This window comes from Macaca nemestrina, chromosome 9 (genome assembly GCF_043159975.1).
Source record: "Macaca nemestrina isolate mMacNem1 chromosome 9, mMacNem.hap1, whole genome shotgun sequence".
Lineage (NCBI taxonomy): Eukaryota > Metazoa > Chordata > Mammalia > Primates > Cercopithecidae > Macaca > Macaca nemestrina.
Window position 1 is genome coordinate 69,557,516 of NC_092133.1, and position 26,467 is coordinate 69,583,982.

The following is a 26,467-nucleotide window of genomic DNA, read 5'->3' on the forward strand; positions in this document are numbered from 1 at the left end:
ACAGATGAGAAAACCAGAGCCCAGGGAAGTTCTATAACTTTTGCAAAGTCTGTACTACCCAGGAGGCAGAGGTTGCAGTGAGCCAAGATCATGCCATTGCACTCCAAGCTGGGCGACAAGAGAAAGACTCCATTGGGTGGGGGCCGTGGCTCACGCCTGTAATCCCAGTACTTTGGGAGGCCGAGGCGGGCGGATCATGAGGTCAGGAGATCGAGACCATCCTGTCTAACACAGTGAAACCCCATCTCTACTAAAAAAAAAAAAAAAAAGCCAGGCGTGGTGGCGGGCGCCTGTAGTCCCAGCTACTTGGGAGGCTGAGGCAGGAGAATGGCATGAACCTGGGAGGTGGAGCTTGCAGTGAGCTGGGATCACGCCACTGCATTCCAGCCTGGGCTACAGAGCGAGACTCCATCTCAAAAAAAAAAAAAAAAAAAAAGAGCAAGACACAGTCAAAAAAAAAAAAATCCTCATTCTTTAAGACTTAACTGAAATACCTCCTCCCTGAAGCCTTCCATTATCTTTCTTTTTTTAACTTCTCTGCTTCAACCTTTGTGAAAGTTTATTACCTTCTCACTATGACTCTCTTTAGCATTTGATATTCCACAGTGATTTTTATTTTGCCTTTTGTTATGATTATTTGGGTTATTCTTTTCTCTCTCCTAGTAATGTTTACATATTAATAATACAGAGTAGAGACAGTTCCCCATCACCTATGTGATTTTGCAAGATATGCAAATGTTTATTCAATTAAAGCAAGTCCTTTATACAACTTGATCTGGTCCATTCTTAATAGACAGGGTGCCATCAATTTATGTAACAAATCATGTCAGCATTATGTCACTCACTCAACACATAAGTATCTCTGTGCATAGTTTCTTTTTTTTCTTTTTTTTTTTTTTTTTTTTTTTTGAGACGGAGTCTCGCTCTGTTGCCCAGGCTGGAGTGCAGTGGCCGGATCTCGGCTCACTGCAAGCTCTGCCTCCCGGGTTCACGCCATTCTCCTGCCTCAGCCTCCCCAGTAGCTGGGACTACAGGCGCCCACCACCTCGCCCGGCTAGTTTTTTGTATTTTTTAGTAGAGACGGGGTTTCACCGTGTCAGCCAGGATGGTCTCGATCTCCTGACCCCGTGATCCGCCCGCCTCGGCCTCCCAAAGTGCTGGGATTACAGGCTTGAGCCACCGCGCCCGGCCTCTTTTTTTTCTTTTTCTAAGACAGGGTCTCACTCTGTCGCCTAGGCTAGAGTGCGTGGCATGATCACAGCTCACTGCAGCCTTGACTCTTGGGCTCAAGCAATCTTCCTACCTCAGCAAGTAGCTGGGATTACAGGCATGAGCCACTGTGCCTGGCTATTTGTTTGTGTATTTTTAATTTGAGTAGCTGGGATTACAGGTGCCCACCACCTCATCCGGCTAATTTTTTGTACTTGTAGTAGAGATGGGGTTTCACCATGTTGGCCAGGTTGGTCTCAAACTCCTGACCTCAGGTGATTCGCCCACCTCGGTCTCCCAAAGTGCTGGGATTACAGGCGTGAGCCAATGCGCCTGGCCTATTTATTTATTTTTAATTGACAAAAAAGGGTATAGGTTTATCATGTAACTTAAAAATATTGTAGAGATGTAATCCCAGCACTTTGGGAGGCTGAGGAGGGCAGATCACAAGGCCAGGAGATTGAGACCATCCTGGCCAACATGGTGAAACCCTGTCTCTGCTAAAATACAAAAAGATTAGCCGGGCGTGGTGGCATGCGCCTATAGTCCCAGCTACTCGGGAGGCTGAGGCAGGGGCATCGCTTGAACTGGGGAGGCAGAGGCTGCGGTGAGCCGAGATCGCGCCACTAAACTTCAGCCTGGCGACAGAAAGAGACTCCGTCTTAAAAAAAAAAAAAATACTGTAGAGAAAGCTAATGTTTCCTTTGATGACCACTGCCACCCATCCCAATCCATTGTCTTGTTCCCCAGAGGTGACTGCTTTCTCAAGTACTCTTCGGCGCTTTTCTTTCTCTCTGTGTGTGTGTGTATATATATATGTTTCTATTTATTGTATTTGCTGTCTGTCCTTTTGCTGGAATGTTATTCCCCTAAATACCTGAATGCCTCACTTCTTCACTTCATTCAGGTCCCTTCTCAAAGAAAACTTCCTTAGAAAGGCCTAAGGAAGTTTAATCTTCTAGAAGAGCAGTCTCTACCCCTGTATCCCCACTCACTGCTTTTTCTTCATAGCACTTACTACCATCTAACATTGTATAATGGCTTGCGGTCTTTCTCCTACGTTAGCATGTGAGCTCCATAAGGACGAGGACACTTTGGGTTCATTTATTATATTCCCAATGCCTGGAATAGGACCTGGCACATAGGAGGCACTCGATAAATATTTGTTGAATAAATGAATATATATGTATCTATAAATAATGTATAGTTTTGTTTTGTTTTGAGACAGAGTCTTGCTCTGTCACCTAGGCTGGAGTGCAGCGGCACGATGTCGGCTCACTGCAACTTCCGCCTCCAGGGTTCATGCGATTCTCCTGCCTCAGCCTCCCGAGCAGCTGGGACTACAGGTGCATGCCACCACGCCCAGCTAATTTTTGAATTTTTAGTAGAGACAGGGTTTCACCATATTGGCCAGGCTGGTCTTGAACTCCTGACCTCGTGATCCACCTGTCTTGGCCTCCCAAAATGCTGGCATTACAGGTGTGAGCCACTGCGCCCAGATTGTATAGTATTTTGTGTATTTAAAATTTTTATATGTGTAACATCCACATGGTATATATTTTATTCTTTTTCATTTTAATTTTTAATTTTTGTGGGTACATAGTAGGTGTATATATTTACAGGATATATATTTTGATACAGGCATGTAATGTGAAATAAGCACATCATGGAGAATGGAGTATACATCCTCTCAAGCATTTATCCTTCAAGTTACAAACAATCCAATTACACTCTATGTTAAATGTATAATTAAGTTATTATTGACTAGAGCCACCCTGTTGTGCTATCAAATAGTAGGTCTTACTCATTCATTCTGTTTTTTTTGGTACCCATTACCGTACGTATTTATAACTTGCTTTTTTTTTTTTTTTTCACTGACATTGTTTTTGAAATCTATTCATTTAGATCAGGGGTTCCCAACCAGGGAAAATTTTGCCCCCTAGGTACATCTGGCAATGTCTGGAGACATTTTTGGTTGTCATTATTGGGGGATGAGGGAGAAGTGCTATTGATATTTACTGGATAGAGGCCAGGGATGCTGTTAAATGTCCTATGAAGCGCAAGCCAGTCCCTCACAACAAATTATCAGATTTAAAATGTCAGTAGCACTAAGGTTGAAAAATCCTGGCCGGGCGCGGCGGCTCAAGCCTGTAATCCCAGCACTTTGGGAGGCCGAGGCGGGTGGATCACGAGGTCAGGAGATCGAGACTATCCTGGCTAACATGGTGAAACCCCATCTCTACTAAAAATACAAAAAACTAGCCGGGCGTGGTGGCGGGCGCCTGTAGTCTCAGCTACTTGGGAGGCTGAGGCGGGAGAATGGCGTGAACCCGGGAGGCGGAGCTTGCAGTGAGCCGAGATCACGCCACTGCACTCCAGCCTGGGAGACACAGCGAGACTCCGTCTCAAAAAAAAAAAAAAAAAGAAAAATCCTAAATCAGATATATGTAAATATAGTTAATCTCTGGTTAACTACTAGATAGGCTATCATATAAATAAACTGCAATTCATTTATCCATTATTGATGGATACTTCGGTTGCTTGTAATTTTTCACTATTACAATCTCTAATAAATTGGGAGAAAGTCTATGATATTATGTGTAGGAGCTAAAAACAATTCTGAACTGAGAGATAGAGAGCAGAATAATGGTTGGCTGGGTTCTGTGGCTCACACTTGTAATCTCAGAACTTTGAGAAGCCAAGGCAGGAGGATCTCTTAAATCTAGGAGGTCAAGATTGCAATGAGCTATGACTGTACCACTGTACTCCAGCCTGGGCAACAGAGTGAGACTCTGTAAAAATAATAATAATGAAATAAAAAAGGTAGAATGATGGTTACCAGAGGCTGGGAAGGGTAGCAGAGAGCGGGGGGAAAAGAGGGAATAGTTAATGGTTACAAAAATTAGTTAAATAGAAGGAATAAGAGCTAGTGTTTGCTGCTCTGCCTATGGAATAGCCATTCTTTATTTCTTTACTTTCTTAATAAACGTACTTTCACTTTACTCTATGGACTCGCCCCAAATTCTTTCTCGCACGAGATCCAAGAACCCTCTCGTGGGGTCTGCATCTGGACTCCTCTTTAGTAACATCTTCCTGGCAAATCCCAAAAAATATTTTTAAAAAAATTAAAAAGAGCTAGTGTTTGGTAGCACAAGAGGGTGACTACAGTTAATAATAATTTATTATACAGTTCCAAATACCTTTAAAAAATTGAATAACTAAGAATTTTCCCAACACAAAGAAATAAATGCTTGAGGTGATGGAAAGCTTAATTACCCCGATTTGATCATTATACATTGTATGCCACATGGACATTATACATGTAATCACGTGTACCCCATAAATATGTACAACTAGTATGTAGCCACAATAATTAAAAATAAAAAATTAATGACTGGGTGCATTGGCTCACGCCTGCAATCCCGCACTTTGGGAGGCCAAGGTGGGTGGATCACCTGAGGTTAGGAGTTTGAGACCAGTCTGGCCAACATGGTGAAACCCTGTCTCTACTAAAAATACAAAAATTAGCCAGACATGGTGGTACGTGCCTATAGTCCTAGTTACTTGGGAGGCTGAGGCAGGAGAATCACTTCAACCCGGGAGACGGAGGACTGCACTCCAGCCTGGGCGATTAAGTGAGGCTCTGTCTAAAAAAATAAAAATAAAAAATAATAACAATAAATGAAAAAAAGTGAAAATGAAAGGTAAATCTAAAATAAAAGTCTACGATATTAATTCAGCTATTTTTTAAAAACCACAAACATTGGAAATTCAACAACAGGTCTGGAGGGAGATGGAAGTTTGGTTTTAAATTGTTTAAAATTTATCCTGGTGTGCAGAATGGGAGCCTCTCCTGCAACATAAATTAAAATGTTGGAGGACATTTAAGCTACTTGTAATTTTTTCCCCAACAGTAAAAAACAGTTGAGTAAATTATGGGGGTACATCCATTTGCTGGAATATTGTGCAGCTTTTTTTTTTTTTCTTTTTTTTTGAGACGGAGTCTTGCTCTGTCACCAGGTGCAGTCTCAGCTCACAGCAACCTCTGCCTCCTGAGTTCAAGCAATTCTGCCTCAGCCTCCCAAGTAGCTGGGACTACTGGCGTGCGCCGTCGTGCCCGGCTAATTTTTGTATTTTTAGTAGATACAAGGTTTCACCATGTTGACCAGGATGGTCTCAATCTCTTGACCTCGTGATCCGCCTGCCTTGGCCTCCCAAAGTGCTGGGACTACAGGCGTCAGCCACTGTGCCTGGCCATATTGTGCAGCTTTTAAAAATGATGTTTATAAAGACATAATTTTTCCATAATTGCCATGGAAAATGTGATATCATAATGAGTAAAATTACACTGAGGAGGATGCAAAATTTCTTTCGTTGTTTTTTTTTTTCTTTTTTGAGGCAGAGTCTCAGTCTGTCATCCAGGCTACAGTGCAGTGGTGTGATCACTTGAGTCCAGGAGGTGGAGGCTGCCAGCCTGTGTGGCAGAGTGAGACTCCATTTCAAAACAATAAACAAGTAAGAATAATAAATAAACAATAAATAAAAAATAAAAAGAACTACCTAAATACCAATCTTTGTAGTAGGAGTCTTATCAATAACTCACCTTTCTGGCCGGTTTACTGAGAGCTGGAAGTAATTCTCTGCCATTTCTAGCCTTTCCCGGTACTGAACAGAACCTTCTATCAGTCCCTTAAAAAAAAAATGGTCTTCAGAACATTGCTCACAAGTCGTCATGAAAAAAATGTGTTCACCAGCAACTTTCAGGCAGGCAGCAAATAGTCTACTACTCAGGAATCACGTGTCCCAAGTCCTAGGCCCTGATTTGTCATTAATGGGCCTGTTTGAGCTCCAATTTCTTCAAATGAGGGGACTCGGCTAGATGTAGTGATTCCTAATCTTTTTCACCATTAAGGGCCTATTTCCAGTTTGGAGAGTTTTCTACCATTTTCTTTTAAGATATAATTGGTTGGGTGTGATGGTTCACACCTATAATCCCAACACTTTGGGAGGATGAGGTGGGCAGACTGCTTGAACTCAGGAGTTCAAGACCAGCCTGGGCAACATGGTAAGACCCTGCCTCTACGGGAAAAAAAAAAAAAAAGTTAAAGATATAACTGATTAACTAGTAATTCACAAAACAAAGTACAGAAAGTTTGCCAAGTAGAATAAAAAATGGCAAAATCCCACCACTACTATCATTTGTGTTTTCTAAATGCATATTTATAGTGATAGTCATACTTAGTATTTTACATTTTTTAAGAATATACTGGCTGGGCACTGTGGCTCATGCCTATAATCCCAGTACTTTGGTAGGCGAGCTGGAAGGATCACTTGAGGACATGAGTTTGAGACCAGCCTGGGCAACATAGCAAGACTTCGACTCTACTAAAAAGAAGAAAAAAAAAATCATTAGCTAGGCATGGTGGCACATGCCTATAGTCTCAGCTCTTTGACAGGCAGAGGCAGGAGGATCACTTGAGCCCAGGAGTTCAAGGCTGCAGTGAGCTATGATCCTACCACAACAATCTGGCTTGCATGACAGAGCAAGACCCTATATAACAACAATAACAACAACAACAGTAATAGCCGGGCATGGTGGCTCATGCCTGTAATTCCAGCACTTTGGGAGGCCAAGGCGGATGGATCACCTGAGGTCAGGAGTTTGAGACCAGCCTGGCCAACATGGTGAAACCCCATCTCTACTAAAAATACAAAAATTGGCTAGATGTGGTGGTATGTGCCTGTAATCCCAGCTACTCAGGAGGCTGAGGCTGAGGAGAATCCCTTGAACCTAGGAGGCAGAGGTTGTAGTGAGCCGAGATTGTGCCTTTGCACTCCAGCCTGGGAGGCAAGAGCAAAACTCCGTCTCAAAAAAAGAAAAAAACAAAAACAAAAACAAAAACCACCATATATATGCTACAGTATCTTAAGTACTTTTTGTATTGCTATGACATCTTTATCATCATCATATTCTTAGGGACTTTTCTACTTCTTGGATATTTCCTTTAAAAAGATTATTCAAAGTGAAGGTTCCAAGTCTGAACCTTTCTATACCTCTTGGAAGACACTACCAAATTACTTTCCAATTAAGATTCTACCAATTTGCAATGTTACCAGCAAGGTATAGGAGTATTATTTTTACCATACTCTTGACAGCACAGAATATCATTCATATCCTTTTGTACATACATGAAAGACATTCTTCATTACTATGTTCATATGTGTATCTTTACTACTTGTGAAGTTGAATATTTTAAGAGAAATTTACTAGATATCTTTTAATAATTTTTAAAATCCACACCTTTGCTAATTTTCCTATCTGGTGTTTTTGTGTTTGCATTATCAAGTTTTTGCAAGTTGTTTTATCTGGTACAAATAATCACTTTCATCATTTAGTACCAACAGTATTAATTCTCCTCTAATACTGGAAACAGTTCATAGACACCTCCTTCATTAGCACCTGAATACCACTGAACTAGAAAGGTCTGCTTTAACTCTAGCTTCCATAATTATGTCACACATTTAAATATGGACTATAGGACTTTAAGTCACTGGCTTGATTTTCCCTGGATTGTATACTTACAAACAAATACTTTCCAAGTCCTACCTTAAAGTAATCATTCTTTTTCAGACTTGCAAGGAAACTGGCCCAGAGTGGTGAGGCAGTCACAGGGGATTTCTTGCAATCAGAAAAATGTGGGCTACATTTGGAGCATAAGATCTCAAATCCATGAGCCTAGATGAGACAGGTAGAATTTTTGTTACTAAGTTCCTTTTTTTCCCATATCTTATTATAACACATTACTTTCTTTCCACTGAGCCACACTCTAGAACTAGGTGACTGGATACATGGGCATTTGGACAATTATAACACTTTTTGAATTTTATGAAAAATATAAACTTATTCCCAAGTTTCTCAATCATTATAGATTACTAAAAAATAAAAGGAAAGAAAATGATATGCAACAAAGATTCCTGTTCTCTTCAAAGAGATTCCTTTTCCTGCTGATTACAAAACCAGAAATTTACATTTATTGTTTGATTATGAAAAGGGTTACAAAAGGTTTCTTGTCCAATAGAAATTATACATAAATTGAACATGATCTCAGACATAGTAAAGGGAGGAAATCACTTCATTCTAAAAGTCTTTTGATTAAAAAAATATAATAGATGCACATGGCTAAATGTGATGATCAGGGAGCTTCCCTGATCAAGCTAGACAACACCGTTACCAACTTCTTGCACATCCTTTCAGAAGTAACCTACACACTGAAGTAGGTATGTGTGTGCCTCTCTGTATGCATAGCTTTCTACTCCACCCCTTTTATTGCTCAATGGACACATACACACTATTTGACACCTTGCTTTTGACACTTAACCATATACCTTGGAGATCACTTACATGAGCACACACAAATTCATCCATCTTACTTCATGGCTAAAGCATAATTTATTCCCCTACTAATGGACATTTAAGTAGTTTCTAATCTCTTGCTACTATGAACAATGCTGTCATGAGTATGCTCCATATATGTCCTTGTATATATGTAAAATACATAGAGAATCATTTCCTAGAAGTGAAAATGCTGATCAAAAGGGTTTGTGCATTTTAAATGTTGATGGATACAGATGGTCCCCAACTTATGATGGTTTGACTTAACACTTTTTTGACTTTATGATGATGTGAAAGCAATATGCATTAGGTAGAAACCTTACTTAAAATTTTTATCTTTCGCAGGCTAGCAATATGCATACTCTGTCATGATGCTGGATACACAGTGGCAGCAAGCTGCAGTTGGCAATGTGATCACAAAGGCAATCAACCAATACTGTACTCTACACTATACTGTATTCAATAAATTACAAGACATATTCCACAGTTTATTATAAAATAGGCTTTGTGTTAGATGATTTTGCCCAACTGTATGCTAATGTAAGTATTCTGAGCCCATTTAAGGTAGGCTAGGCGAAGCTATGATGTTTGGTGGGTTGGATGTATTAAACATATTTTTGACTTATGATATTTTCCATTTTTGATGGGTTTATCAGGAATTAACCCCATTGTAAGTCAAGGAACATCTGTTTTGCCAAAATGTTCTCCTAAGGGATACAATCAACTTATATTCCTATCAACAATGTCTGAGAGTGTTTTTCTCTGTATATTCTCAACAACCCAGTATGTATTATCAAGTCATTTGATACTTGCTAATAAATGATGAAAAACACTATTTTGTAGCTTTAAAGTACATTTCTTTTATTATGAGTAAGATTAAATATTTTTCGTGTGTTTAACTTAAAGGTCACCTGTATTTCCTTTCCTGTGGACTATGTTCATAGTTCCTGAACATTTTAAAATTAATTGGCTAGTATTATCTTTTTCATATTGACTTAAAGGAACACTTTATATATTAGAGAAGTCAGCTTTTTTTCATTTAGATTGCAAATATAACACTTTTTCCAGATTTGCTAACTTTTGACTTTATTTATGGAGTTTTTCTTTCCCGTGCAGAAATGCTTAATTTTTGCAAAATCAAATTTATCAGTCTTCCCTTCATAGCTTCTGGTTTCAAGTCATGCATAGAAAGGCCTTTCCTATTCAAATTATAAAAGGCTCTTTTTTTTTTTCAAATTTTATACTTTTAATTTTTATGTTCAAATATTTGATCCAATTGGAATTTATTTTGGTATAGGTGTTAGGGAATCAACTTCAATTTTTCAGGTGACTTTACACTTGTCCCATCATCACTTACTAAGTAATCCATTTTTTTCATTCTAAATTGAAATGCCACATTTTACTGCATTCTTACATAAACGGTGTATTTCCGGACTTTTTATATTGTGCCACTGTTCTATTAAAAGCCCATTTACATAAAAAAAGAAAACAACATGTTCTGGCTCAATATTACCAATTTCATGCCCAATTCATGGGCTCGGTACTGGGGATCAGATGGAGGGGGCAGCCTGTATCCACTCCGCCGGTCCGGCACAAACCTTTGTTGCACCAACTGTGCATATAGACATTTAGTGAATGTGACCTGGGCATCAAGACACAAAATACATGAGTCTTTTCCTGAAATTAAAATTGTGAATATCACTTCACAGTTAAATATAATAAGAAGTCCATTTATAAGCTTCATCTTCATATGAAATGCAAAGAAAATTCAACCTATTCACTGCCTACTTGTTTTTCGTAACAGCTTTATTGAGATACAACTCACATACCATAAAATTTACCCTACTGCTGGCCAGGCATGGTGGCTCACACCTGTAATCCCAACACTTTGGGAGGCCAAGGTGGGCAGATCACCTGAGGTCAGGAGTTTTGAGACCAGCCTGGCCCATGGTGAAACCCCATCTCTACTAAAAATACAAAAATTACCCAGGCATGGTGGCGCATGCCTATATAATTCCAGCTACTCGGGAGGCTGAAGCAGGAGAATCACTTGAACCCATGAGGTGGAGGTTGCAGTGAGCCGAGATTGCTCCACTGCTCTCTGGCCTGGGCAACACAGCAAGATTCCATTGAAAAAAAAAAAAAAAAATGTACTCTACTGCCTACTTTTTAGTAATCACTAGTAAAATTCTTATCATTAGTTATATTATACAGCAATTAAATGGGTGGAAGATAAAGATAATTCATTTTTTTTTTCTTTTTCTGAGACAGGGTCTTGTTCTGTTGCAGAGGCTGGAGTGCAGTGGAGCAATCATGGCTCACTGAAGCCTCAGGGATGGGGTTTCACCATGTTGGCCATGCTGGTCTCAAACTACTGACCTCAGGTGATCTGCCCACCTCGGCCTCCCAAACCTCCTGGGGTCAAGTAATTCTCCTGCTTCAGCCTCCCAAGTAGTGGGGATTACAGGTGCCCACCACCACAGCTGGCTAATTTTTTTATTTTTTGTAGAGATGGGGTTCATTATGTTGCCCAGTCTGGTCTCAAACACCTGGGTTCAAGTGATCTACCTGCCTTGGTCGCCCAAAGTGCTGGGATTACAGGTGTGAGCCACCATGCCTGGCCAAGAATAATTCTTAATTCCCTGGAAGAGATGAAATGTTTTATTGTCAAGAAGGAAATAATTAGGCCGGGCATAGTGGCTCATGCCTGTAACCCCAGCACTTTGGGAGGCTGAGATGGCTGAATCACTTGAGGTCAGGAGTTCGAGACCAGCCTGGCCAACATGGTAAACACTGTCTCTACTAAAAATATAAAAATCAGCTGGGCGTGTTGGGAGGTGCCTGTAATCCCAGCTACTCAGAAGGCAGGAGAATCACTTGAGCCCAGGAAGCAGAGGTTGCAGTAAGCTAAGATTGCTCTACTACATTCCATCCTGGGTGAGAAAGTGAGACTCTGTCTCAAAAAAAAAAAAAAAAAAAAAGGAAATAATTACAGAAATAGAAAAATATGGTCAAAAATAGCTATGAAACATTGAGTATAAAATGGGGAGGCAGGTCTCTTGAAAATTTCCTTCACTGGGTGCAAGAAAAGAAAAAAATGTGTATAGTTTGAGCATCCCAAATGTAAATATCTGAAATCTAAAATGTTCCAAAATCCAAAACTTTTTGAGTCCCAATGATATGCTCAAAGTTTTGAGATTTCAGAATTTTCAGATTTGGAATGCTCAACTAGTAAGTATAATGCAAATATTCCAAAATCCAAATAAATCTGAAATCTGAAATACTTCTGGTCCCAAGCATTTCAGATAAGGAATATTCAACCTATATTAACACGCTATGAAGAAACAGAATATTTCCTTTTTCTTTCTAGAGAACAATTAAAGTAATGTTTCATTCACTGAGCACTGAGAAATGTAAAAAGAGAAAAATAATAATGTTTCAACTCTGTTTCCAGTAAGAGAAACTAAATGACCAAGATAGAAATCTTACCGATGTCATTATTCGTGTTTCAGGCAAGAATGTCTTGAAAACACGACAGGCTCGCAGGTCAATAGGGTCTCGTAGGTAAAATGCCTGGACTGCTGCAGACACCAATCTGGGGCGCTGCTTTAGCACTGCCACAATGCCAGCTGGAAGGAAGCAGTGTGCTCGATGAAGGGAGACCTGAATTTTTTCTGGGTACCTGGGACAGGTAACATAATTACTTTCATTTTACAGTATATAAATACCTAGAATTCTTATACCATTCACATTCTTTTTGACATCTTCTCTTTGTTCATCGAGAGCAGTATGTAGAGAGTGACAAGAGAGATGAAAAAAGATACTGTATATACACTTAATACTATAAGAAAGAAGAGAGGGAAAGAAAAAAGTAGGAAGAAATGGAAAATAAAGAAAAGGGATTATGGTAGCTCAATAAAAACAAAACAACTTTGGGAGGCCGAGGCGGGTGGATCACTAGGTCAGGAGATTGAGACCATCCTGGCTAACATGGTGAAACCCCGTCTCTACTAAAAATATAAAAAATTGGCTGGGTGTGGTGGGACATGCCTGTAGTCCCAGCTACTCAGGAGGCTGACGCAGGAGAATTGCGTGAACCCAGGAGGCGGAGGTTGCAGTGAGCCGAGATCACACCACTGCACTCCAGCCTGGGTGACAAGAGCAAAATTCCACCCCAAAAGCAAAACAAAACAAAACAAAACAAAAAAACCAATTATACTTTGGAATAAACATAAAATCAGAGTTTATTTTTCTAAAATAATGGTGCAAAGTATGCTGAAGCTAAAAGAGATTTTTATTTTTTATTTATTATTATTTTTGAGACAGAGTCTTACTCTGTCGCCAGGCTGGAATGCAGTGGTGCAACCTCGGCTCACTGCAACCTCCGCCTCCCTGCAACCTCCACCTCCTGGGTTCAAGTGATTCTCTTGCCTCAGCCTCTCCAGTAGCTGGGACTACAGGGGCCTGCCACCATGCCCGGCTAATTTTTTGTATTTTTAGTAGAGATCACGTTTCACCATGTTGGCCAGGATGGTCTCGATCTCTTGACCTCGTGATCCACCCGCCTTGGCCTCCCAAAGTGGTGGGATTACAGGCGTGAGCCACTGCACCCGGCCAAAAAGATTTTTAGTATTGTTAATACCTGAATGGTGCTTACTATTTAATAGGCACCCAAATTTGAATGGATGAACTAATATGTTATTAAGCTAAGACTTTCTTTTCTGAATAAAACTTCAGCTTTAAATAAAGCTGACATAGGTCAAAGAATTCTGACATAGGTCAAAGAATCCCATATATAGACCCAAAACAACAGAAAAAACCTGAGCACCTTGTTTGGGCTCCATTAGGTTTCTACTTTTTATTTATTTATTTATTTATTTATTTTTTTGAGACGGAGTCTAGTGGTGCGATCTTAGCTCACTGCAACCTCCGCCTCCCGAGTTCAAGCGATTCTCTTTGCCTCAGCCTCCAAGGTAGCTGGGATTACAGGAACCTGCTATCACGTCCCGCCTTTTTTTTTTTTTTTTTTTTTTTTGTATTTTTAGTAGAGATGGGATTTCATTATGTTGGCCAGGCTGGTCTTGAACTCCTGATCTCATGATCTGCCCTCCACTTAGCCTCCCAAAGTGCTGGGATTACAGGCGTGAGCCACCGCTCCAGGTCCAGGAAGTTTCTATTTTTAAAGGTCTCAAATTTTTTACCCATGGATATAGCTAATACTTAGCCACAATATCTAAGGTGTATAAATGCAAAAATATTGGGACAAGATTGTAACACTTCTGAATGGGAATTTAAAGATGTATCTATTGCCCCCGTTTAAAATCTCTAAGTTTAATGTATTAGTCTATTCCATAAAGAAGAATGAAGACAAAATGAAAATTAGCATTAATCTAGGTGAAAGATATTTTACAGTCAAAGAAAGACTGATCAACTCCAACAGAGCTTTAAGGAAAACAAACAAAAATCAAAGAAAGACTGAACTACACAAAACCAAAAGGTTCCTTAATTAGCAATGTAAGTGATATTTTTCTTACCCTCTGATGCGCCTACTCACAGCAGCTCGTATAGATTCTGAAGCAAGTATTTTTTCTGGATGTGCTGCGATTATATTCAATGCTTGTGGAATTGTTGGGGGTGTGGTGGGTAACCAAGATTCCGCTCCAGGTTTTCTTGGTGCAGGAATAATACACAATTCTCCATGGTGGAAAAATACCTGCGAATGGTACATTTTAATTTTCATAGTGGGCACTGGCAAACTGTAGGTACATATGAATGTAATGCAGCATGATTTCATCTCTACAAATTTTCTAAACTTGCATATACTTACCCTATTGGTGCTATTATCAGGATCCAACCATTTAGGGAGAAAGTCAGCAGCTTCTATTAACAAGAATTCACCATCATTGTCTTCAATCCTAATGCAAGAAAATTTCCAATTTTGCATTCAAAAAGCACATATCTGCTAGTAACCAGAACAGTTTTATTCTAATACATTTTCCTCTTCATCTTAGTAAATATTTGAATAGGTACTATGTGCAGATGGCTATAAGAAAGCAAAATGTTTAAGATAACATTAAGCACTGAAGGAGACAATAAGATTGTAAGGAGGAGTTGAAGGTAGAGATAAGGAGAGAAGATAAGCAATTTACATAAAGAAATATTAGACAAAAATATGAAAATATACAAAGTACTATAGGGTTCCAAAAGCAAAAAAAACATATAGCTGAGATTAGAAAAGCCTTCATGTAGGAGGTGTTATTTGGGCCTGAAAAGTTTATTATTTCTGACTCATTTGCATTACTTTTTTTCTTATTTTTGAGACGGAGTCTCGCTCTGTCACCCAGGCTAGAGTGCAGTGGTGTGATCTCGGCTCACTGCAACCTCCACCTCCTGTGTTCAGGCGATTCTCCTGCCTCAGCCTCCCGAATAGCTGGGATTACAAGTGCCCACCACCATGCCCAGCTAATTTTTGTATTTTTAGTAGAGACAGGGTTTTGCCATGTTGCCCAGGCTGGTCTCAAACTCCTGACCTCAAGTGATCCGTTCGCCTCAGCCTCCCAAAGTGCTGGGGTTACAGGTGTGAGCCACCATGCCCGGCCTGCAACACTTTTTAAAATTTTACTTTTAAAAATAGGTTATACATTCACATGGTTAAATTTTTTAAAAAATATATTAAAATTTACATGGCCAGGCATGGTGGCTCACGCCTGTAATCCCAGCACTTTGGGAGGCCAAGGTGGGCGGATCACCTAAGGTCAGGAGTTCAAGACCAGCTTGACCAACATGAAGAAATCCCGTCTCTACTAAAAATACGAAAAAAAATCAGCCAGGCATGGTGGCGCATGCCTGTAATCTCACTTACTCGGGAGGCTGAGGCAGGAGAATTGCTTGAACCTGGGAGGCGGAGGTTGCGGTGAGCCGACATCGCACCATTGCACTCCAGCCTGGGCAACAAGAGCAAAACTCCGTCTAAAAAAAAAAAAAAAAAAAAAGTTGCAAAATGAAAAAGTTTTCCTCCTACTTTTGTCCCTATCTGCTCAACCCTACATGCATCACTGCTGTTTCTTGTATATCCTTCTAGAGTTTGCTTACACATAATCTAGCTATATAAATATATATTTATATTTTCTCCCTGTTTTACACAAGACATAGCATGTTTTCTATACTGTTATATACCGTTCTAGCTCTATACTTCTATTTTTATTATTTTATTTTATTTTTGAGACAGAGTCTCACCCTGTCGTCCAGGCTGGAATTAGTGGTGCAATCACACTCACTGCAACCTCTACTTCCTGGGCTCAAGCGATTCTCCTGCCTCAGCCTCCCGAGTAGCTGGGACCACAGGTATGGGCCACCACACCTGGCTAATATTTTGTATTTTTAGTAGAGATGGGGTTTCACCATGTTGGCCAGGCTCGTCTGGAACTTCTGACCTCATGTGATGCTTCTGCTTCAACCTCCCAAAGTGTTGGGATTACAGGCGTGAGCCACCGCCCCAGGCCTACAATGTATTGTGTTCTTGAAACTTGCTAAGGCAGTAGATTTTAAATGTTCTCACCATACACAAAACAATAAGTATGTGAAGTAATGTATGTTATGAGCTCAATTCAGCCATCCTACAATATATATATATATTTCTTTTTTTTTTGAGATGGGAGTCTCGCTCTGTTGCCCAGGCTGGAGTGCAGTGGCCGGATCTCAGCTCACTGCAAGCTCCGCCTCCCGGGTTTATGCCATTCTCCTGCCTCAGCCTCCCGAGTAGCTGGGACTACAGGCGCCCGCCACCTCGCCCGGCTAGTTTTTTGTATTTTTTGTTGTTGTTGTTAGCCAGGATGGTCTCGATCTCCTGACCTCGTGATCCTCCCGCCTCGGCCTCCCAAAGTGCTGGGATTACAGGTGTGAGGCACCGTGCCCGGCCAATATATATGTATTTCAAGACAACATGTTATACATAATAAATATACACAATTTTTATTTGTCAATTTTAAAAATAGCCTTCATGCAGTGGTTCACACTTGTAATCCCAGCACTTTGGGAGGCTGAGGCGGGTGGATCACTTGAGGTCAGGAGGTTGAGACCAGCCTGGTCAACATGGTGAAAACTTGTCTCTACAAAAAATACAAAAATTAGCCAGGTGTCGTAGTGCACGCCTATAGCCCCAGCTACTCAGGAGGATGAGGTATGAGAATCGCTTGAGCCCAGGAGGCAGAGGTTGCAGTGAGCCGAGATTGTTCCACTGCAGTCCAGTATGGGCAACAGAGTGAGACGCTGTCTCAAAAAAATAAAATAAAATGAAATAAAATAAAGCACAGTGGCATGTGCCTGTAGTACCAGCTACTCGGGCGACTGAAGCAGGGGGATGGCTTGAGCCCAGGAGTTCAAGTCCAGCCCGGGCAAAACAGTGAGACCCTGTCTTTAAAAAACTAAATAAATAATAAGTAAACTTAAAATTTTTAAAATTTTAAATAAATGTATTTAAAGATAAAGATAAAATGAGTTATCACTTAGATTTACATCCTGAAGTATTTAAGGATCAAATGAGAGCCACAGATCAAATAATGATGACCATGAGTTGGTAATTGTTGAAGCTGGATAATGGGAACATGTGGGTTCATTCTCTCTACTTTAATGTATGCTTAAAATTTAAATACTAAGTTTTCAAAGGTTTTTTTTTCCCCCTTCTCTTTTGTTCTGTTGGGAAAGAGGTTGGTTGGGTAAAAAAAGATCAGAATTTGGGTGCTGACTAGGAAAACTAGGATAAAATATAAGTGGGCGGAACGCCCTCTGCTGGCAATACGTGGTAATTACAGAAAACTCGGGTCCCATTTTTAACGGTGTTACCTACTTAGCTTCCTATACGATTGTTCACTGACTTCTCTTTAAATTGTTTCTGTGTATGAGTTCTCAAAAAATATAGCTATGGTCTAGTACAGGAATACACATTTAAAAATATGTGAAATATGTATGTATGTGTATGAATGGAATTTTATTTTTCAAAGATTCATAAGGAATTTAATGGTGATTACTTCTGGGAAGCAGAGCAGTAGAACCCTTTGTATCATCTGAATTTTGTTTACCACATGTATTTGTTTTTTCATAATTAGAATTTTAAAAAGAAAACCTAAAATAAGTAGGTTTTATTTGAAATCTTTTGGAAGTTGAACTCTTTGATACTACCTTAATTCTTTCTCAAGAAAAGGAAGTCACAAGAGAAGAGAAAGAAAATACAGATAAGGCTGGGCATGGTGGCTTATGCCTGTAATCCCAGCACTTTGGGAGGCCGAGGTGGGTTGATCACCTGAGGTCAGGAGTTTAAGACCAGCCCGGCCAACATGGTAAAACCTTGTCTGTACTAAAAACACAAAATTAGCCAGGCATGGTGGCACGTGCCTGTAATCCCAGCTACTTGAGAGGCTGAGGCAGGAGAATCGCTTGAACCCGGAAGGTGGAGGCTGCAGTGAGCCAAGATCACACCACTGCACTCTAGCCTGGGCGACAGAGCAAGACTCTGTCTCAAAAAAAAAAAAAAAAGCACAGATACTTTTCAAATCTGTACAATTTCCAGCAGACTACAGGAGAAAAATAAATTACTAAATATATAAAAATGTAGTCACACTGTTTCAGTAATAGAATTCTTTTAGAATAATTAAAATAACTACAATACCTTGCTACTAACTCTGGAAATTCCTTTGTGATCTGCTTTATTACATAAACAATAAACCATTCATCCTCAATATTATCCCCAAACTTTGTCACGCCAAACATATGAGCAGGAACACTTCCTAAAAACAAGAGAAAAGCAACCATGTAACCAGATAAATTTGTTACTGCAAATAAAATGCACATAATCATTCAATTGAATAAACATTCATTGACTGATTGCTCTAAGTACTAGGGAGCAGGGGTTGCACTCCTGAAGAAGAAGCCTACTCCTGAGGAGCTCAGGGTAAAACAAGACAACCAAATGATCTCAAAACAAGATAATGAACTCTAGAACAGGGGTATGCAGTAAGGCCTATGTGAGTATAAAGGAGGGGATATCTGTGCTATGCTTGCCTGGAGGAATGACAAGAGGTGAGCTTTCCAGAAAAATAGAAAAGCATGTACAAAGGCACAAAGGCATGCTGTACAAAGTATGTATGTATAGAGTATTCTGGGAATACCACGACGCTAGATTTGGATGGAGCACAAGTTTTCAAACATGTGCACTATTCACAAATACATGGAAACTAAACAACACACTCTTGGAATAAAGCACAGGGAAATTAGAAAATATCTTGGGACGAATGAAAATGAATGCACATCATACCAAAACTTTAAGGAATTCAGTGAAAGCAGTGCTAAAAAGGAAGTTTGTAGGTGTGAAAGACCTCAAATCAACAACCTATACCTCAAAAAAACCAAAACAAAACAAAAAATAAAAACTAAACCCAAACCTAGCATACGGAAAATAATAAACATTACAGCAGAGATAAATAAAATAGAGACCAGAAAAAATAACAGAAAAACAAAACAACTGAGTTGGGTTTTTTTGAAAAGATTGACAAACTATTAACTTGATTAACCAGGAATAAGAGCAAATACTCAAAAAACTAAAATCAGAAATCAAAGAGGAGACAGTACAACTTATGTCATAGAAACAAGAAAGATATAATTCTATGAACAATGGTATACCAGTAAGTTGGATAATGTAGAAGAAATCGACAAGTTCCTAAAAATACACAACCTGTCAAGACTGGATCATGAGAAATACAAAAATCTGAACAGATCTATAACTAGTAAGGAGATTGAATCAATAATCCAAAAGCTCCTAACAAAGAAAAGCTGGCTTCACTGCGGACCTCTTCCAAACATTTAAAGAATTTGACATCAATCCTCAAAATCTTCCAAAAAAAATAAAGGGGAGGGAATTCCCAAATCCCTTCTGAGGCCAGCATTACCCTAACACCAAAGCCAGACAAAGACAATATAAGAAAACTGTAGATCAATATCCTTGATGAATATCAATGCAGAAATTCTTAACAAAATATCAGCAATCTGAATTCAACAGCACATTAAATAGATTATTCACCATGACCAAGTGAGATTTATTCCTGAGATGCAAGGATGGTTCAACACATGAAAATCAATGTACAGTAATATCCCACATTAACAGAATGAAGGTCAAACAAGTGCATTACAGAGTGTCTCAAGAGTTGCCATGGCAAACAATAGGTAGAAGAACAGCCCAACCAACTCTTCTTCTCCCCACCCCAGATCTCAAGTTTCTTCAACTAGAGAATACAATTAAAGTAACTGTTTTTGTCTATATTAGACTTCGATTTAAATTTCATCTTGAAGCAATGGGAACTACTGAAGGATATTAAGCAGGAGAGTGACACAATCAAGTTTGTTTTACAAACGTAATTGGCAACAGTGTGAGGAACTAGAAAGACAGGAACCAGAGAGGTAAGTTAGGAGGCTGTTGTTTTTTAGATGTAGAGATAAAGAGGGCCTACATTGAAGCCAAATAGATGTAGAGAAGGGGTCATATTTTAGAAGCATTCAGGATTTAGCATCTGACTGAACATGGTGAAGTGAGGAACTGATTATGATTTTGAATTACTGACTAGCTTGGATAACTGGGTGGATGGCAATGCCATTAAACAAGATAAGAAAACAGTAAAAATGGTTTTCTAGAGACAGAGAAAGGGTTGGTTTTAGATGTGCTGCACCAATGTGACAGTGTTCTTGTCAATAAATATCATATGTATGTCAATGAATAAGAGTTCAATAAAATTAACAGTAGGGAAGAGATGTAGCAATTGCTAGCCAAAAGATAAGAGATAAGCACTAAACTGAGAGTATCACAGTGATGTATACTTGTGATGTATACATGGGGGTATCTTGTGATGGTATCACAAGATGCCAGGCTCCTGATCCTAAATAAGACCTCACATAAGTCACTGTGTAAAGAGAGACTTGGTCACCTACCCATGATTTATTTTCATAAAACTATAAGAAATGACAGAACTGTAGTGTGACCAGTTCCCCACCAGGCTACTTAAGGGTATATGTCTGCTGCTTAAACTTCGAAGGCCAGCTGGCAAGCCAAAGCCATCATGCCCAGCAGAGGAGCAGGTCCTGAGAACCCAAACATTGCAGGGCATAGCTGGGAACATACCAAGGAAAACGGTATCATTGCATATACGCAGTAGGCAAAGAGCCAAAAAATTAGCTTACAAGCAGCTTAAAGATGGGAGGTGGGGCAGATTTCTGGAGCTGTCCTGATGCTGCCCAGGAGTGTCCTGTCTGTAAGTCCTAATAAACTCATCTACTTGCTAAGACAGACCTGTCCGAGTGATTCTTTGGTCTCTCCGCTCCCTCCTACTTTAATTCTGGGTTTTTCTCATAACAGGACAGAGTGCCGTATTTTGCCAGAGGTCAGATCTCAAGCACCAACAACACAGGGAAGCAATGAAGAAACCTCAAAATGCTTATAAGTGGCAAATATTGGCCATAAAGCCCAATTATTTATCTTTATAAGCCGGGCAGAGCCACTCAGATCCTCCCCAAAATGGCTATATGAAACAAGGCAGCCTACTCAACACATCAACATAAGGAATACTGAGTAACAGCAAAAAAGGAACCATAATTAAAGCCAGATACCTGAAACTGTTTAGTATAGATACTTAGATACATTATGCATAGTATAGCAACTAAAGTTCAAAAGAATAGCCATGAGTTTAATAATGTTTAGTATATGCTAATTCCTAAGGCAGATTTAGAAAGTTTTCATTAATATGATTTTTTTTAAAAACAAAGCTTTATGGCTAACTGATTATAGACAAGTATTACTTACCTAAAAAGTTTAGTGCATTAATCTCTTCCTGCCAACACTGAATGAAGTGTGGACTATTACACATACACATCACTGTTGTCAGGATAACATTAAAAGTCACACTAATCCACACAAGTAAAAGAGCCTTACCTTTCCCAGGTTTATATTTGAGATTGAAAGGCTGATTCTGCCAGATGTAGGGGACCAGCATAGGTGCAAACCGAGTCATTATTCTCTCAATATACTTCTGAAGAACCTCTTCGTGTTTATCTGAGTCCCTTGATTCATCTGGTATCAGGAACAGGCAGTACTCCACTGTGTCTTCCATTGTAGCAAGCTTCATGGTTTCTTCCATTCTTCTTTGAAAACTACATTTAAAGTTCCAAAATATAAACCACATAGAACAATGCAGAAGTAACATCTGAACTCTTTTAGATGACTCTATGAACACTGTTTTCTAAAATTTAGTTAGGCCGGGCACAGTGGTTCATGCATGTAATCCTAACACTTTGGGAGGCTGAGGCAGGCAGATCATTGGAGGTCAGGGGTTTCAGACCAGCCTGGTTGACACGGTGAAACCTCGTCTCTACTAAAAATACAAAAATTAGCTGGGTGTGGCGGCAGGCACCTGTGATCCTAGCTACTCAGGAGGCTAAAGCAGGAGAATCGCTTGAACCTAGGAAGCAGAGGTTGCAATGAGCCGAGATCATGCCATTGCACTCCAGCTTGGGTGACAGAGCAAGACTCCATCTAAAATAAATAAATAAATAAATAAATAAATAAATAATAAATAAAATTTAGTTAGCCACATACCATCATCATGGTTTTTGCCTTGACCACACACCACCTACAGTAATATTTATTTAATGTTTTAAACTTCATTTATGTATTTATTTGAGTTGGAGTTTCACTCTTGTTGCCCAGGCTGGAGTGCAGTGGCATGATCACAGCTCACTGCAACCTCCACCTCTTAGGCTCAAGCCATCCTCCTACCTCAGCCTCCCAAGTAGCTGGGACCACAGGTGTGTGCCACCATGCCCAGCTAATTTTTTTGTGTATTTTCAGTAGAGGCAAGGTTTTGCCATGTTGTCCAGGCTGGTCTAGAACTCCTGAGCTCAAGCAGTTCTTCCGCCTTGGTCTCCCAAAGTGCTGGGATTACAGGCATGAGCCACTGCACCTGGCCTAATATTATTTTTAGTGACACTTTACACTTAAAACTTTATCTTTAAAATTACGTTACAAGGAAACCTTGATATAATACAGTGAATAGAAATCCAGTATCACATTCCCCAATTAATACGTATGTAAGAATAAAATCTTTATTTTTTATATTTTTCCTATTTTGGAAGTAAAGAATGAAATTTTTAATGTTTGCCCTTGTACTAGCAGTGGTATGTGTAACATATTTCGAGAAACACTGCACTAATATCCACTGTTTACATACTATATCAAAAACCCCAGTTCTGCCACTAATTAGCTGTGCCACTGTGGACACTTCACTTTCTCTTTCTGGGTTTTTTTCTTTAATTTAGGATAAGTTATCTACCATCTCTAAAATCTCTCCCTGCTTTAAAATTTTGTTACTTAAACTCTAAAGCATAATCTATCTTGCTCTGCAGAATGTACATTTCTCTCTTTTATGAACATTGTATGGTGTAGAGAACTACAAAACATTCGTGTCCTGTCATCTTACCTCTGTCCTAAATTTGCCCCTTTTTCAAGTCTCATGGGATGGTAGGTATATCTTTCTTTTCTGCTTTTTTTTTTTTTTTTTCCTGAGATGGAGTCTCGCTCTGTCACCCAGGCTGGAGTGCAGTGGTGAGATCTCAGCTCACTGCAACCTCTGCCTCCCAGGTTCAAGCGATTCTTTTGCCCCAGCCTCCCGAGTAGCTGGGACTGTAGGTGCCTGCTACCACGCCAGGCTAATTTTTGTATTTTTAGTAGGAATGGGGTTTTACCATATTGGCCAGGCTGGTCTCGAACTCCTGACCTTGTGATCCGCCTGCCTCGGCCTCCCACAGTGCTGTTTTTTTTCTTTTTTAATTTTGAAGAGTACATAGTAGGTGTATGTATTTGTGGGGTACATGAGATATTTTGATACAGGTATAAAATGCATTATAAGCACCTCAAGGTAAATGAGATATCCATCGCCTTAAGCATTTATCCTTTGTGTTACAAACAATCTAATTATACTCTTTTAGTTATTTTTATTAAAAAAAATTTTTTTGTAGCTAGGACGTGCTCTCATCTGAACTTTTAGTTATTTTAAAATGTACAATTAAATATTATTTACTACAGTTACCCTGTTGTGCTACCAAATACTAGTTTTCATTTGCTCTATTTTTTTGTACGCTTTAACCATCCCACTCCCCCACCAACCCTCTGCAACCCTTCCCAGCCTCTGGTAACCATCCTTCTAGTTGCTATCTCCATAAGTTCAACTGTTTTCATTTTTAGCTCCTACAAATTAGTGAGAACATTTAAAGTTTATCTTTCTGTGCCAGCCTTATTTCACTTAACATAATGATCTCCAGTTCCATCCATGTTGTTACAAATAACAGAATCTCATTTTTTCTTTTTAATGGCTGAAAAGTACTCCACTGTGTGTATGTACCACATTTTCTTCATTCATTTATCTGTTGATGGACACAGGTTGCTTCCAAATCTTGGCTACTGAGAATAGTGCTGCAATAAACATGGGAGTGCAGATATCTCTTTAATATACTGATTTCCTTTCTTTTGGGTAAACACCCAGCAGTGGGATTGCTGGATCACATAGTAGCTCTATTTTTAGTTTCTTGAGGAATCTCCAAAACTGTTCTCCATAGTGACTGCACTAATTTACATTCTCATCAACAGTGTTTTCTCCAAATCCTTGCCAGCATTTGTTATTGCCTGTCTTATGGATAACAGCCATTTTAACTGGGGTGAGATGCTATCTTACTGTAGCTTTGACTTGCATTTCTCTGATGATCAATGATATTGAGAACTTTTTCATAAACCTGTTTGACATTTGTATGTCTTTTTTGAGAAATGTCTATTCAGAGCTTTTGTCCAATTTTTAATCAATTATTAGACTGCTTCCTAGAGAGTTGTTTGAGCTCCTTATATATTTTGGTTATTAATTCCTTGTCAGATGGGTAATTTGCAAATATGTTCTCCCATTCTGTGGGTTCTCTCTTCACTTTGTCGATTAATTCCTTTGCTGTGTAGAAGCTTTTTAACTTGATGTGCTCCCATTTGTCCATTTTTGTTTTGGTTGCCTCTGTTTGTGGGGTATTACTCAGGAAATCTTTGCCCACTCCAATGTCCTAGAGAGTTTCCCCAATATTTCCTTTTAGTAGTTTCATAGTTTTAGGGCTTAGATTTAAGTCTCTAATCCATTTTGACTTGATTTTTGTATATGGTGGGAGGTAGTGGGTCTGGTTTCATTCTTCTGCATATGGGTATCAGTTTTCCCAGTACCATTTATTGAAGAGACTATCTTTTCACCAATGTATGTTTTTGGTACCTTTGTTGAAAATGAATTCACTGCAGACATATGGATTTGTTTCTGGGTTCTCTATTCTGTTCCTCTTTTTATGCCAGTGCCCTGCTGTTTTAGTTACTATAACTCTGTTGTATAATCTGAAGTCAGGTAATGTGATTCTTCCAGTTTTGTTCTTTTTGCTCAGGATAGCTTTGGCTATTCTGGGTCTTTTGTGGTTCCATATAAATTTTAGGATCTTTTTTCTATGACTGTGAAGAATGTCATTGGTATTTTGACGGAGGTCGCATTGATATTTCTTAATTTCCTAGGGGTTTTCCTTACTTATCTCTTAATTTTCTAAGGGTTTTCCTAAATAAGAGTACTAGTTTATTCTTGCTGCCAGGTGATGCTTGGTAAAGGAAGGAACCGCAGTGGATGCACCACCCTAACTCCACGATTCCAATCTTACTCAGCTTTCTAAGAGATTCATAAGGAACCTACTTCTTCTGTCCAGACACCCACTCACCACAGTCTGGCCAAATCATCATTTTGCCTTTCAACGCAGAGGGACAGACAGTAATTTTACCCATTCACCCCATAACGCCAAACACACCTCATCATGCAGAATTTGGTGTCAGAACTTGAAGGGACTCTATGATCACTACTCAGGTGAATGCCTCACTGTACATATGAGAAAACCCAGAGCACAGAAAGAGAAGCGACTAAGCAGCAGGGGCTTGACTTGGAGTCTAGTGCTCCTTATCCAGTCTAGGCTCCCTCCTGCCATCTAACAAAATGAAGCCAATTTATCTTACGGTTCCAGGGCCTCTCCTGCGCGTCTCTGCTGTGGCACCTTTCCTTAGCCGCCTCTCCGACTCCGAGAGCTGATCGAGAGCTGATCGAGAGCTGCCACAGGCCGCCGAAGCCTGGATCAGGCTCTGTCCCGACGCCTGCCCGGGACCTGTGGCCAGCAGAAATCCTGAAAGCCTGAAACCCGCTCAGTCCCCGGAACCTTGTGTGTCGTCACTGCTGTGCGTCGGTGAGAGCATTCTGCGGGTGCCCGGGTGCCTTCGTCACTTCCGCCCCCGCGGCAAGGCGGGGAGGTCGGAGAACTGGAGAGGTGGGGACACTGGGGAGGTGGCGGCTCGGAGTCTAGGCGACGGGGCAAGACGGGGCCGGTAGGTGGCGGGAGGGGGCCGGGCCGGAGCTGGCGGGAGGGCCAGGCCCGGAGGCCCCCACCCTGGCGTGCCCGCCCCGGCCGCGGCTGAGGAGGAGGAGGAGGAGGAGGATGATCTCCAGATACAGTAGGAAGACGGTGCCACAGAGCTTGGAGCTGTGAGTGGACTGCTCAGCCACCCCAGCCGGGGCGGGCCGCGGGCGCTCTGGGGACCCTCCTTGACCAGTCCTTCGTTCCTTTCCTTTCCCAGGGCTAGGGAGAGATTTTTCTTCGGAATTCTCTCCTCTCTGCCCTGCTGGACGCTGCCCCTTCTTCCTCCATCTCCAGCTGAGGGCGTGTCGCCCTTGGTCTGTAATTCCTGAACTCAGGCACTGGGTCCGCTGAAGCATTTGTAGCATC

At 40.3% G+C, this 26,467-nt stretch overlaps 3 protein-coding genes across 9 annotated transcripts in view; 2 read left to right on the top strand and 1 right to left on the bottom strand.

Moving 5' to 3' along the window:
- LOC105466028 (nudix hydrolase 13) overlaps window positions 1-9,835 on the top strand; it is a 41,834-nt gene extending 31,999 nt beyond the window's left edge. For 2 of the 3 annotated variants that reach the window (XM_071068781.1, XM_071068782.1), the window contains one exon: window positions 7,841-7,927. In XM_071068781.1, the coding sequence (XP_070924882.1) occupies window positions 7,841-7,870 (30 nt within the window). In that variant the 3' untranslated portion in view covers window positions 7,871-7,927. Of the gene's footprint in view, window positions 1-7,840; window positions 7,928-8,947 lie in introns of those variants that run through there. The other variant, XM_071068783.1, reaches the window with a different exon arrangement.
- Window positions 1-25,942, bottom strand: part of LOC105466029 (ecdysoneless cell cycle regulator) — a 58,130-nt gene extending 32,188 nt beyond the window's left edge. For 2 of the 4 annotated variants that reach the window (XM_071068766.1, XM_071068767.1), the window contains exons 1-9: window positions 25,707-25,919; window positions 21,573-21,790; window positions 18,267-18,384; window positions 14,430-14,517; window positions 14,137-14,315; window positions 12,092-12,284; window positions 10,116-10,244; window positions 7,817-7,945; window positions 5,813-5,898 (exon numbers count right to left, since the gene is read on the bottom strand). In XM_071068766.1, coding sequence (XP_070924867.1) covers window positions 5,813-5,898; window positions 7,817-7,945; window positions 10,116-10,244; window positions 12,092-12,284; window positions 14,137-14,315; window positions 14,430-14,517; window positions 18,267-18,384; window positions 21,573-21,777 — 1,127 coding nt within the window. In that variant the 5' untranslated portion in view covers window positions 21,778-21,790; window positions 25,707-25,919. Of the gene's footprint in view, window positions 1-5,812; window positions 5,899-7,816; window positions 7,946-10,115; window positions 10,245-12,091; window positions 12,285-14,136; window positions 14,316-14,429; window positions 14,518-18,266; window positions 18,385-21,572; window positions 21,791-25,706 lie in introns of all 4 variants that reach the window. The other 2 variants (XM_071068768.1, XM_071068769.1) reach the window with 2 other exon arrangements.
- A 105-nt stretch (window positions 25,943-26,047) lies between these two features.
- Window positions 26,048-26,467, top strand: part of LOC105466024 (family with sequence similarity 149 member B1) — an 83,650-nt gene continuing 83,230 nt past the window's right edge. Inside the window, exon 1 of one of the 2 annotated variants that reach the window (XM_071068772.1) lies at window positions 26,048-26,226. In XM_071068772.1, the coding sequence (XP_070924873.1) occupies window positions 26,180-26,226 (47 nt within the window). In that variant the 5' untranslated portion in view covers window positions 26,048-26,179. The remainder of the gene's footprint in view (window positions 26,227-26,467) is intronic. The other variant, XM_071068770.1, reaches the window with a different exon arrangement.